This window comes from Salvelinus fontinalis, chromosome 7 (genome assembly GCF_029448725.1).
Source record: "Salvelinus fontinalis isolate EN_2023a chromosome 7, ASM2944872v1, whole genome shotgun sequence".
In the NCBI taxonomy this organism is placed as follows: Eukaryota; Metazoa; Chordata; class Actinopteri; order Salmoniformes; family Salmonidae; genus Salvelinus; species Salvelinus fontinalis.
In genome coordinates, this window is record NC_074671.1 from 48227977 (window position 1) to 48241468 (window position 13492).

The 13492-nt window shown below is 42.9% G+C and overlaps 1 protein-coding gene across 1 annotated transcript; it reads left to right on the top strand.

The window, feature by feature from the left end:
- Positions 1–4064: 4064 nt before the first annotated feature.
- LOC129859562 (NGFI-A-binding protein 1-like) lies at positions 4065–11158 on the top strand. Its single transcript, XM_055929460.1, has 7 exons — positions 4065–4436; positions 5405–6222; positions 6493–6626; positions 6958–7129; positions 7594–7762; positions 8464–8601; positions 8807–11158. Exons 2-7 carry the CDS (start codon positions 5407–5409, stop codon positions 8881–8883), a joined length of 1506 nt encoding a protein of 501 aa, XP_055785435.1. The 5' UTR covers positions 4065–4436; positions 5405–5406; the 3' UTR covers positions 8884–11158.
- The last annotated feature ends 2334 nt before the right edge of the window (positions 11159–13492 follow it).

Genomic DNA, 13492 nt, shown 5'->3' on the forward strand with positions numbered 1-13492 from the left:
ACTTTGGTCCCAGTTCTCTGCAGGTCATTCACTAGGTCCCCCTGTGTGGTTCTGGGATTTTTGCTCACCGTTCTTGTGATCATGTTGACCCCACGGGGTGAGATCTTGCGTGGAGCCCCAGATCGAGGGAGATTATCAGTGGTCTTGTATGTCTTCCATTTCCTAATAATTGCTCCCACAGTTGATTTCTTCAAACCAAGCTGCTTACCTATTGCAGATTCAGTCTTCCCAGCCTGGTGCAGGTCTACAATTTTGTTTCTGGTGTCCTTTGACAGCTCTTTGGTCTTGGCCATAGTGGAGTTTGGAGTGTGACTGTTTGAGGTTGTGGACAGGTGTCTTTTATACTGATAACAAGTTCAAACAGGTGCCATTAATACAGGTAACGACTGGAGGACAGAGGAGCCTCTTAAAGAAGAAGTTACAGGTCTGTGAGAGCCAGAAATCTTGCTTGTTTGTAGGTGACCAAATACTTATTTTCCACCATAATTTGCAAATAAATTCATAAAAAATCCTACAATGTGATTTTCTGGATTTTTTTTCTTCTCATTTTGTCTGTCATAGTTGAAGTGTACCTATGATGAAAATTACAGGCCTCTCTCATCTTTTTAAGTGGGAGAACTTGCACAATTGGTGGCTGACTAAATACTTTTTTGCCCCACTGTATATAATTAGTACGTGAGTTTCTTATTAAGTGCAGAGAAAGAGAGCGAGAAACAGACCCATCCTTTTGGTTAAGTACATGTGATAAGTACTGTAAAGTACATGTGAGGCAAACTAAGTTGCTGAGGTTTTGTGATTGAGTCAGGGACTTGTTTTGCGGGTGGGCGTGTGAGTAGGGGGGATCCTAATCCCTAGCGTCTGCTGTTGTTTTTCATGCCTGTTGGGTTGAGATCAAAAACTCAACGGCAGTAATCATGCAAAATTGTCTGGCTTTCGCTTCAAAGAGAACACCAACATTAGTTTTACTCACTTTCTTGTTTGTATAGTTTGTTTCATCACTTCTACTCGTTTTTATAAAAGGGAACTGGGTTATCTTTGATGGACTGAGGATACAACACAATGTCTCTGAAATAAATGAGACATTTAAACTGTCACTTAAGAGCACATGAGTCTAGACTTGGCATCTGCATGAGGCGATAGTTAGAAATATCCCTCTGCGTTAGCAGATTGAGCTCCAACACCATCGGAGCTGGTGTACAGTGGGGAAGATGTCTGAAGACCGGCAGAAGTGGAGAGCCTTTGTTGCTGCCCTATGAGCCAGCCCAGTCGTGATATGAGTGAGTGAGTGAGTACATTGGAAGATAATCTGACACACATTAGCTGGGCTAGGCAGTGGGCAGTAAGGGGGGTCTCTGGAACCTGCGTGATCGTAGGCCCACCCACATGGGTAAAACCCCCGGGGTTTAGAAATGTAATCTCGTTTCATTATGACTCTGAGAAGCCCACTACGGACCCTGAGTGTGGGTCGACCATTCCTAGCCTGCCTCTCTATTCGTCATTAGGTACTAGTTTGGCGTATCTGTTTCGTATAGACAGATTGCTATTTACTGGGAAAATTCCCTTAATTTTCAGCTGCTGCATTTATGAACATATAGATGCACATTCAACATGGTAACATTGATCTAAAAATGGCCTGAAGATTTTTGTAGTAATACTACCACATCATTTCTAAGATTGTAGTACTTATTATTATTTTTTTCAGACAATCCCCACCCACACAAAAACACCCACACACACACTTCCGCCCACACACACAGCACACTCTACCGCCCACATACACACTTCCACCCACACTTAGCTCGCAGACACATGTTGACAAAGACATAAGATGCTCATGGCATCGAACACAAAAACACACACAAAGAAAGGGGTTATACATTACATACAAATATTATTTTTCACTTAATAACAAAATATTGAAAGTAAGCTGTTCACTTTTCTAATGTAATAGTGTGCAATGCATAACACCTACATACGTGTTCATGTCTGTCGATATTGAATTGATCTTATTCGAATTGATGTGTTATTCATGTCCTGCATCTTAACCATTTTGAGACCAGGAAGCTTCCTCTAGTGTGTGTGGGGGTGTTATCACAGGGTAAGGCGAGGGGATGACAAGCGCACACGTGCGTGGGTGTCGGTGAAATGTGTTTGTAATTGATACAACAGTGAAAATGTACAGAACACTTTTAAAAAGAACACGTATATAAATCTGAAATACAGTACCGATAAAACAATTAGAGGCAAATGGAAAATATATATGTTATCTCATCTCTAAAAGTGGACATATTCAATGGAAAATATATATGTTATCTCATCTCTAAAAGTGGACATATTCAATGGAAAATATATAGCCTATATGTAGCCCTGTAATAGGGTGCATGGCAGAAATGCCGGGTGTATTCGGAGAGTGTGTGTGTGGCCCTGTGGCCTCTGATGTAAGACCCCCAATCGTGTGTGTGTGTGTGTGTGTGTGTGTGTGTGTGTGTGTGTGTGTGTGTGTGTGTGTGTGTGTGTGTGTGTGTGTGTGTGTGTGTGGGCTCTGACAGGCCAGGGCCGTCCACAGACAGGATTAAAGGAGTGGGTGTGCTGCTGGAAACTATCTGGGCTGAACTTACCTGTTCCCTGTTACCCTGGCCCTGCCTGGCTGTATGGAAAACACATCATTAAAACCACACAACAGCTGCTCCTATACTCTGTCTGTGTCCCGAATGGCTACCTATTCCCTATTCCCCATAGGGTTCTGGTCAAAAGTAGTGCGCTATATGGGGAATAGGGTGCCATTTGGGACGCATACCCTGACTCAATTACCTATCCTCATCATTAATCTTCTTCATAAAATATAACGTTGTAAACTACTGTAAATAGTAGCTAGTCGGATCTTTTCTCTGTTCTCTGGTCTCATAGCTTCACAAGGATGGGAAATACAGTATATACTCCTCTACTTCAATTATCCTGATAATTCATCTTCTTGGTAAAAAAAAACTTAGCAGCTAAGTTAGTAGCCTAGCTCTGTAAATAGATACCCATAATTATACATTTTCATGAAAAAAATTAGCAGCTGAAAAAAGTAGCTCTGCAAATATAGATAGTGTAGTTAGTAGGTGTATCATGCTTCTGAGTCTCTTTTCTCATGAGTACAAGAAATGTGCACTGAGAGTTTGTTCAGTAGCAGTGTGTGTAGATTCTAGATATTCTAGATCTATTTTTCAGGATAAAAACAAAGCCTAATCATCTCCCTAAGGCTGTACTGTGTGCTGTGGCTGCATGGCCTACTTGCCAGAAATAGCTCATTGATACAGAAGCAGATTGAGTTAATATAACAGTAAGCAGGAAGCTTTCTGTTGTGTCTCTAGAGAGAGCAATCCTTCCTCCTTTCTATAATTTGTGATAATAATGTGAAAATAAGAGTTCATATTCACATGACAGTGAAGGACACAGAATGAACATCTCATTCTATGAGTTGATTATGTGTATTGTAGACGGTCCACGCCCAAAGTGAAATGGGCAATGCACAAGTCTGAGAGTATATTTGGAAAGGGAGGAAAAGGGGCTGGTGCCAGCCAAAGATTTGTGTGGGTGTGTGTAAGTTCTTAGAGAAATGTTTGTGGTTCCCATGCACACATAGGACAAAGTCCCCCTTCTCTCTCTGCATATATTTCCACGTACTGCCTCAATACTGAGAGTAATCTGATGGGTAAAACACAAGGAGACACTAAAGTGTCATGGCAAGAAATTCAAAATAAATGTTTGCATAGAAACATCAATTTGCATATACTAATGTGTTTTATCCAAAGAGTGAAGGAGTAAAAAAAAATGTAAATCAAGAAATTAAATGATCAAAGAACCTAATTACATCATTGATGATATGAGCCAATCGTTATTAGTCCATCTGAAATGTCAACAGTTTCACTTCTGTACAGTCATTTAGCCTATAGGGCGTTTTAGGGTCTACTCTACTCTCAACTCACACGGTCCCAGTTGACCGGCGCTGCCTGCCTCTGCCACTGCTGAGATGTGGTGCTTGGTATTCCATGCAGAAGCCTCCCACGCCCCTGTCCGCCCACTCCAGGATTTGCGTCACGCAGGCGCGTGGGAGTGAGCACTGTAGCAACCGCGGAATATCCCAATTTCAATAGCCGAGGAGGAGGGGGTAGGGTAGCAAACAGGCAGCTCACACTCATCTAGTCTAGAGACGTTCAACACAATCTTATTTCTATTCAAGGAGGCGAATGAGGGAAGGTTAACGTTGTCAAAGAACGCGAGGACTTTTTAGGCCAGAGAGCGCGCTTATTAGGAAATTAGAGAGCGTCTTTTGGATCTACCGATTTTTGTACAGTTTCTTCAGTTACAGTTTATGGCAGTTCAGGCTATACTGTAGCTGATACATTGAAACAACTAGATAAAGGAAACGAACGGGGCCCAACGTTCACCAGGTATGTAGCAATTAGAATACATAGTTGGAAGATGTTATTGGACTATGACAATAATGTTACAAGTTGTAGCCTTGATACAATGTTGCAGCATTGTTCTATTATTGCCGACAATGGTATTTTTACTCATCTTCCTGATGTGGATTTACTTGCAAGACCGGTTTTGAGTGACATTTAGTCTGGTGCTGTGTTACTGCATTTTGCATTGACCTTTTCACGTTGTGTGTTTTTGAAACGAATTTATTTTATTTTCTATTGAGCTAGATTGATTTGTGCAAGTATTCCATGATCGTATTGTCTTGATTCGCCTGTGTGACTGTGGTGTCTTGTGTGCCTCTTGATTTGCTCTGTTCTGTGGAAGGTTGAGTTTTATCAGGTTGCTTTGCGTTTTGCCCAGAGGTTCTGACGGCAAGTAGTTGAAGGACTGCAAGTGCAGACCTGTCATGAACTGAGGAATAGTGGATTAGAAGGTGGTGTTTGTGCAGTTGTTTGCGAACACTCTCTGAATTCACATCGAATATAAACAATCAAAATATTTTATTCACCTAACTAAAGGTCATTCAGCAATATCTAATTATTTGTGACATAGTCCTCTAACTTGCAAGAAATGGGTAGCTAACAATCCCTTGGCTAAAGCGAGTGGGGCCTATGTGTGTGAGAGAGATAGAGGCCACCTACGCATGCTGCAAAGGAGGATTGTGGCATGTGGTCCCATCAGCAACTAACAGGACTCTAACTGCTAACCGCCCCTCTTCCTTCTGCAGCCCTAGTACTGCAGAACTTACAAAGGAAACTCAGTCAGAGTGGAGGGAGTGCCTCTTCCTCTCTCAGTCAGTCAGCCAGCCAGTCAGTCACACACAAACACAAACACAAAGACACACACACCCCACTCCCCAAAACACACGCATGCACCATCACTCTCTCGTCAGGCAGAACCTCTTGCCCATCCCGTCTCGTGTTCCCTCTCCCAGGCATGGCGGCGGCGTTGCCCAGAACCCTGGGGGAGCTGCAGCTCTACCGAATCCTCCAGAGGGCCAACCTGCTGTACTACTACGAGGCCTTCATCCAGCAGGGAGGAGATGACGTGCAGCAGCTCTGTGAGGCCGGGGAGGAGGAGTTCCTAGAGATTATGGCTCTGGTGGGCATGGCCAGCAAGCCCCTGCACGTCCGGAGGCTCCAGAAATCCCTGCGAGACTGGGTCACCAATCCAACGTTATTTAATCAGCCCCTGACATCTGTACCGGTGTGTAGTATACCAGTCTATAAGTTACCCGAGGGGTCACCCACGCCAGTCAGCGCGGAGCGAGGGAGTAGCAACAACGCCCGTGGCGAGACCCATGTCAAGGTGCCGAAAATCATGGCTGCGACATGTCTGGATCCAGGAAAGCTGGAAGTGGCCAGGGACAGAGTGTCAGGGGGGTCTCCACTGCAGAGCGGCAGCGAGGGCCGCTTCTGGTCGGGTCACAGCAACGACAGCGAACAGAGCCTCTCTCCGTCCGACCGGGGGTCTCCGTCATCCCCTCGAGAGGGTCTGGAGGCACTTGACGCTGCAGCTTTGCAGTCTGTCCTGGAGTGTGTGGACCGGATGACCCCGGCCCTGGCCAAGAGCGACCCCGCGGAGGTCAAAGACCAGCTGAAGACCAATAAGAAACTTGCCAAGATGATTAGCCACATCTTTGATATGAGTGATGATGATCCAAGGAGAGAGGAGGAGATCAGGAAGTATAGCGCCATCTACGGACGCTTCGACTCGAAGAGGAGGGACGGCAAACAACTGACGCTACACGAGGTAGGGATAAGAGATGGGATCCTTTTGCAGTACTAGGCTAGTCTGCTCAGTGGCAGGGCAATACAATATAAAGTGACAAACCTCAGTTCCACAAAAAAGGGTAGAAAACTACAAACGGTAAATCACCTGAAGAAAATGTGTGCACTTGCTTCAGTCGTCTAAAAGTAGGTCGGTAGTAGTAGAAGTTACAACTGAAGAGTTCACTGACAGAATTGTGTATCTACAGTTATAGTTGACAACGTGACTTATCATCTATGTTCTGTCTTTCAGCTGACAGTGAACGAAGCAGCAGCCCAGCTGTGTATGAGAGACATGGTACTACTGACCCGTAGAGACGAGCTGTTTGGTCTAGCCAGGCAGATCTCCAGAGAGGTCACCTACAAATACACCTACAGGACCAGCAAGTAAGAGCCACTCTCCTCCACTGCACCTCACGCAACCTTGCTTGTTAGAGTTAACAATGCTAAGTGAAGTTGGGAAGCATGGGTGACTTATTTACTTGATAAATACATTTTCTCCTCATGGTTATTACTATGTAACTAATTACTGTAATGTGTTAAATTAAATTTTTTAATTTTAATGTTTAATTTTTATTTGTAATTTTTCATGTAAAATTTTAATTTTAATGATGTAAAAGATCGTATGTTATGATTAATGTCATGTTCAGACTAAGCTTTCCATATCTTTCAATGTTTCTCTGCATACAAACTGAATTTATTTTCTTCTCCACACTAGGTCTCGCTGCGGCGACAGAGATGAGCCGTCTCCTAAAAGGATAAAAACAGAGGAGAACCTCTTTGACATCCAGGAGGCTCTGCAGGCCATCCACATGAGACAGGGCATACTGAGGGAACAGCTAGCCTGCGCCAAGTCCAAAGGAGAGGAGATAGTTGGGAGAAACCTTCAGGTAACATGCCTGAAAAGTGGATTATAAAATGTGAACATGGGCCTCCCGATTGGTGCAGCCGTCTAAGGCGCTGCATCACAGTGCTAGAGGCGTCATTACAGACCTGGGTTCGATCCCGGGCTAGATCACAACAAGCCATGATCGGGAGTCCCATAGGGCGGCGCACAATTGGCCCAGTGTCATCCGGGTTAGGGGAGGGCTTTACTTGGCTCATCACGCTCTAGCGACTCCTTGCGGTGGGCCGGGTGCCTGCAGGCTGATCTCGGTCGTCAGGTGAACAGTGTTTCCTCCGACACATTGGTGCGGCTGGCTTTCATTGGGGAGAAAAAGGGGTTATATGTTTTTTAAAATAAAGTAAACATTACAGGAGACACGTTTATTTTACACTGTCATTTCTGAAGGCATGTTTTTGACAAGAGTAGGAGCAGTTGCTAACGAACTGTAAATGTATTGTGTTTTAACAGGTGCAGTTGGACCGTCTGTTAGCCAGACAGATGGAGATTCTTCATGATGCGGCGGTACAGGAGAGGTTACACGCTCTGGACTGGAGGATACCTGCAGGGGCTTTGAAGTACCACAGTGAGGCTCCAGGCACCAACGGCACGTCGGTAGACAAAAGCACAGAGCATCAAGGTAATGGTACTGTCTGTCTTCTGCATGTCTCTATCCTCATGCTCCAAATTCACAGCTCTGAATCACCATTTCCAGCCTTCAAATCTTATTTTATAAGTCAAGGGATCATTTTGTGTCTGTTTTTTTCACACGTGTCAAAGTCAGGAGGAATCATAACTGTGTTAAGCCGTTAGCCAACCCTCAGGGACTCATCCCATCTTCATCCTTTTCTCTCTCGCACGGCCCATACTCCTGACAGCTCATTATATTCATGTTACCCATAATTATCCTCTCTCTGCACCTGTCATTAACTCTCCCACGACTGTTTACTTCCCCCGCCATGTTGCTGCCCAGGGGCGTCTCTCTCTCTTTCTCTCTCGGTCTCGCTCTCTCGCTCTTCCTCTCTCTCGCTCTTCCTCTCTCTCTTTGTCTCTCTCCCTCCCTCTCTGTCTCTCTCTCTTTCATCCTGTCTCTCCTTCATAAGCTATTAAAAGCACCTTATTCAAGTTGAATGAGAAGAAGAGTATAAAATATTTTTGGGCACCGAGTGGCTTATAAACACAGCAAAGATTTTGAGAGACAGAATGTTAATGTAATTGTTTATATCGTCTAAGCAGCTGTAACAGCAGTGCCATTGGAATTGATTGTGTACTATGGAAGCGTGTATCTCAATGGTTTATCCATGCCCTAATGTTTGTCTGTGTGTTTATGTGTATTTTCAGACGAGCGACCAATGAACTTGCGGGTGGCAAGTAAGAGTGTGGCGGAGGGGGAGCTTCCCCTGGGGAAGCAGCTAGCCAATGAGCTCAAACGTTACCATAACAACCATAACACAGATGAGGCCAAAGCACCAGCAACAGGTACAGCCCCTCTCAGGCAAATTTATGTTCACTCTTGAGTCACGTATGTATTAACTTACATACACGGTACAAACAGTATTAGTAATGGTCTGTTGCATGTACACACCTGCCTACATTCAAGCTACAGTATGAATGAAAAGGTATATGAGCAGAAAACACATTGCATGTTTTATTCTGATGATATTTCCTTTGTGTTTTACATTAGAAAATGGATCCTCGCATCAAGCGGCCAACCGCACTGACAGGAAGACCATTAAATCAGAACCAGAGGATTCCACATAGTGCCTCCCATCCTTCGTCTGTTTCCCCATCCGGTTTTAGTCATCAGTTACACTTTTTACAGTAAGCGTCTATCTCAGTCGAATCAATGGATACTAAAGCAAGCACAGCCACAGTAGAGCCTTAACAAACCAACGTTGCCTCAAAAAAAGCATTTATTTTCTTTCATTTTGTCTAAGGTTTTTGCCAAAGCGTCAAGACTAGAGCATAGATTCAGTTACGGGGAAAACTGAACAGGGATGTCCTTTCACAGGATAACTTTCATGCTGTATAGGTCTTTATGTATTTATTGATGTACATGATGTTATTTAAGAATGGTGGGTAGGGAAAGTAGCCTTGTACCACCATCCTGACCTCCTGAGCTTACATTCTGTTTCGCCACATGAATTTGAATGAAGTTAAGTGAAACTAGAGTGCAGCGGGTCAGAATGGTGGATCAGGCTATATGAAAAAGAACAATGGGGGAGAAAATTGTATTCTTTTTACCACCAAAGCTATTTTTGGCTTGTCGTGTTCGATCGGTGGGTGACTGATGTACTGTAAAGAGGATTCTGTTTTAATCAGAGGTGAAAAGAGAGAGCTATCTGTAGAGGAGAAATTATAGTTTTGCTTCCTGCTAATGTATGTAATGTATGTATTTATGAGTGGTACTGTAAATTAATCAGAGGCTGCGGAATTTTTTTGTGTATAGAACTCCAGTTAGAGTTCAGATCAGTGTTAAGGGATAGGTTGGTCCGGGGACGGACTGGGACCAAAAATCAGCCCTGGCATTTTTTTTACTTTGAGGCCCCCACACCGGCCCATTTCTATCAAGGCCCCCATACCGGCCCATTTCTTTCTCCCTTGAGGCCCCCATTATTAGCCAGATCATGATAATTGTGCACAAAAAAAAACTGTTTAGAAGGCCCACTAGCCCATCTGGCATTTGCCCGAAATGACAGATGGCCAGTCTGCCCCTGGATTGGCCTAGACATGGAATGGGGCCTACAGTATGTCAATCAAATCGAGTTTCCTTGATAACTCTATCAAACACATGATCTTGTACTGTAAGAATGCACATTTGAACCTCAACACAACATTAATTGAGTTACCCATTTTATTGAGTAGGGCCCCTGGTCTGTTATTAGGGCTGGGAATTGCCAGGGACCTCATACGATATCACGATACTTAGGTGCCGATTCGATATGTATTGTGATTTGATACTGCAATTTTATTGCGATTCAATGTTCCAAACATATTGCTCGCCATGTCTGCTGCATGGGGGTCGAGAGAGTCGTGAAAAAAAGGTGCTTTGATCAGTCATGTGAATAAAAATCCCAAAAGGATGATGGCTCACCATTTTAAAAGAAGATGGATAACAAGCTATAGAAGGAAAAACACTGGAGTTTTTGCGCATGTACAGCTAACAAGCATAAAAATGATATTGCGTTATTGTCCAAAATAATATTGCGATATGTAACTGTATCGATTTCTTCCCCATCACTATCTGTTATATTGTTGCACTCCAGAAAGTTGTGTTTTAATACATATGTCAGTGTAGGACCGACAGGGCCAATTCGGGCCTGTAGTATTACAATAATATTTGCCTAATCCCAAAAGCAGGGTTTTGTCAGTGTAGTGTTGGTGTCAATCTCTATACAGTGTTTATGTGTGTAGAGCAAAAACCGGATAACTGTTGTTAGAGAGAACAAGTGAACGTGTCTGGTATCATAAGATGTTAATGTTACTTAGCCTAGTAGTCTTAGATCCTACCAGTGTTTCACCTGTGACCACCAATGTATAAATCAAGATGTTCGTATGTTAGAATTAGCTCTCAGATGGTTGTTTAATGTTGTGTTTCCAATCTGTAAATCTGTCTTGCTCTAGAGTCCGCGGGTCTTTTTCGGGGTCACCGCAGTCACAACCGTTTTGTAATAATAGTCTCTCTAGCTCAATAAGACTGCAACAAATGCAATACTTTTGTAAGTGCTGTTTAAGTACTAAGTACATACTTTCTGGGCCCACTGTCTGTTCTGTTCTGTGCTAGGTGACTTCTCCTGTCTTCTGTACTGGTTTGGTTTAATCAGTGTCATGTAATGTTCACAGATCAACGCATGTCCCGCAGTGTGATAGATGGTCGAGATGTTAATGGTACATTGATTCATGTTCTTATCCCTGTTGTCGTAAGGCATCGAGTTAGTCTAGGCTTGCCTACACAGTAGATATGCACCTGTTTTTTAAACACTAATATATTTTATTTGTTATACAGCACATAAACATGATTAAACTTTATTTTTTATGGCGGTTGTTATTCTCATTCATGATATAATATATGTCTGATACAGAAAGAAGGGAAATTATATTTTCTATGTTATCAGATTTTTACAAATATTTTATATTCATCTATTATTATGTCCTGCGATAAAATAACAATTACATTTTTTTTGTTATTATGTATTTTTTTTACAGCTAGACAGCTAAAATGTTCCATGGCAGAGAGCCTACACTGGTATTTCTAAGGTATGAGTGCTGACAGACAGACTGAATGTGGTCCAACCACAACACTTTCTCTTCTTTAAAAGAGAATGGAATGATGAACCGCTGTCTGGGGTAAAGCATTTGCATCAGCGTCATATTTAAACATTCTGAAACTGCCCGATGACTCACTCTGCTCACACTGACGCAGGTCATTTTCATACTTCACATCTCTCTCTCTCTCTCTCTCCATCTCTCTCACACACACACACTCCCTCGCTCTCTCTCCTCCCTCTCCGCTTCTCTCATCTCTTTCTCACACACACACACAGATTCTCTCCTGAGATCAGGTCAACTCATCACTGAACACCCACACATGTAGCTTCCTCCCATCCTCTCAGTCTCAGCCCTATGTGATGGCCTCCCTGCCAATGCAAGTCACTGATGTGTTGCCATGGCAATAGTGATTGTAGGCGGCGGCACTACAGGCAGTGGGAGGGAGCTCAGCCCTGCTGCTAAACTGTGTGGGTGTGATCTGGTGAACGCGCCATCACCCCTGTTTAACAAAGCATGAAACTAACTATGCTTGAACAGAGGTGGGTATCAAGTGAATTATCCCCTCATCTTCTCCAATAGTGCAACTAATAAAGGATTGATTAGTTAATTCTTTGTTTGTTTTTATTTGAACCGTTTTCATCAGAGTGTAAAGTCCAGGAGGTTGCTTTGTTTAAAGGGATAGTTCACCCAAATTACAGAATGACACATTTGTTTCCTTACCCTGTAATCAGTCAATGGACAAGGTGTGCTTTGGTTTTGTTTCAGCAGTGTTTCCCAAACTAGGGGTTGTGGTTCATAGAACCGGAGTTACGCTAGAAGGGATTGTAATAAACAGAGAGGTTTCTGTTTTCTTCATACAAATGTGTCTCTATCTTTTGAACCGTTTATGCTACAAAATACAATTCTGTTTCCCTCTACAATGCCCACAAACCATGCAGGACTCATTAGAACAGAGTGGACAAGACCAGGCACTAAATCAGACTGGGGGGGGGGGGGATTATCTGACGACCTGATGATCTTCTGAACTTCCCAATACCGTTCTGATGCATTTCAGTCACTTCAAGCCATACTTCCTTCAGATTGAAATACTGTCAAAAGTACTGTCAGAATGATTTGTCAGGTGGAAAACTGTCAAAAGTACTGCCAGACTGACTAATAGACTGTCATAGCACAAATGAAAAAAGTAAATATTGGCTGTTGATTACATCACTTTTTTCACATGGTGGAGCTGCAATTTTTATAAATATCAATATTGAGTCGCGGTCCAAATTTTTGGAAACCCCTGGCTTACAGGGTAAGGAAACCAATATGTAATTTTGTAATTTGGGTAAACTATCCCATGGCCTATTGGATTTTTTATTTTCTACATGTATTCAATTGTCAGTGCTGACCTGTGCTCGTCCTACTCAGGACCACCATCACAGTTTTTTGTGTATTTTTGTTGATTTTTATGTTTCTATGAGAGCTTTGAGTTTGTATATAGGCTGGAATTTATGCCATTTCACTCATTGGCAGCAATATACATGTTGACCAGAAGGTGTCAGAATAAAATCAAAAATGCTTTCATGAGCGAGATGGAAATTACAGTAAATAGAAAATAATTTCAAAGGATGGGTTTTAAACTTTTAGAAGGGTACATTATTCCTCTCTGAGCAATAGGCGGGAGTAGTGCTTTGGGATGGTAGGCCTACAGCTGTCTGCACTATCAACGACGGGAAAAGTTTGAGAAAGATTGGCCCATTTTATGCTCAGATTCAGTTAACTTCAGTGAAAAGCAGCTTGACTTTCTCTACGAACAAATGGAACAATGAACTGGGCCTGCGTTGTTTATTCTGGTCATTGTACAAATGTGTTATACGGTGAACACGATACAAATAATTCCGACTGAATTGTTCTTAACTGCAGTATAGTATTACTATTCATGTAAGCATTGTTATTAGGGATATTAGTATTGACCGTGACCTTCACCCTCCTGTGATGTCATCGCCCAGGGCAGTAAAACGGGACACTTTCTCATGTTAAGTTGGCTATATCGCTCTCTGTATTCTACCGTTTGTACATGGCTGCTGTACACCTTTATTTTGTAGTTGCAGGTAAATGC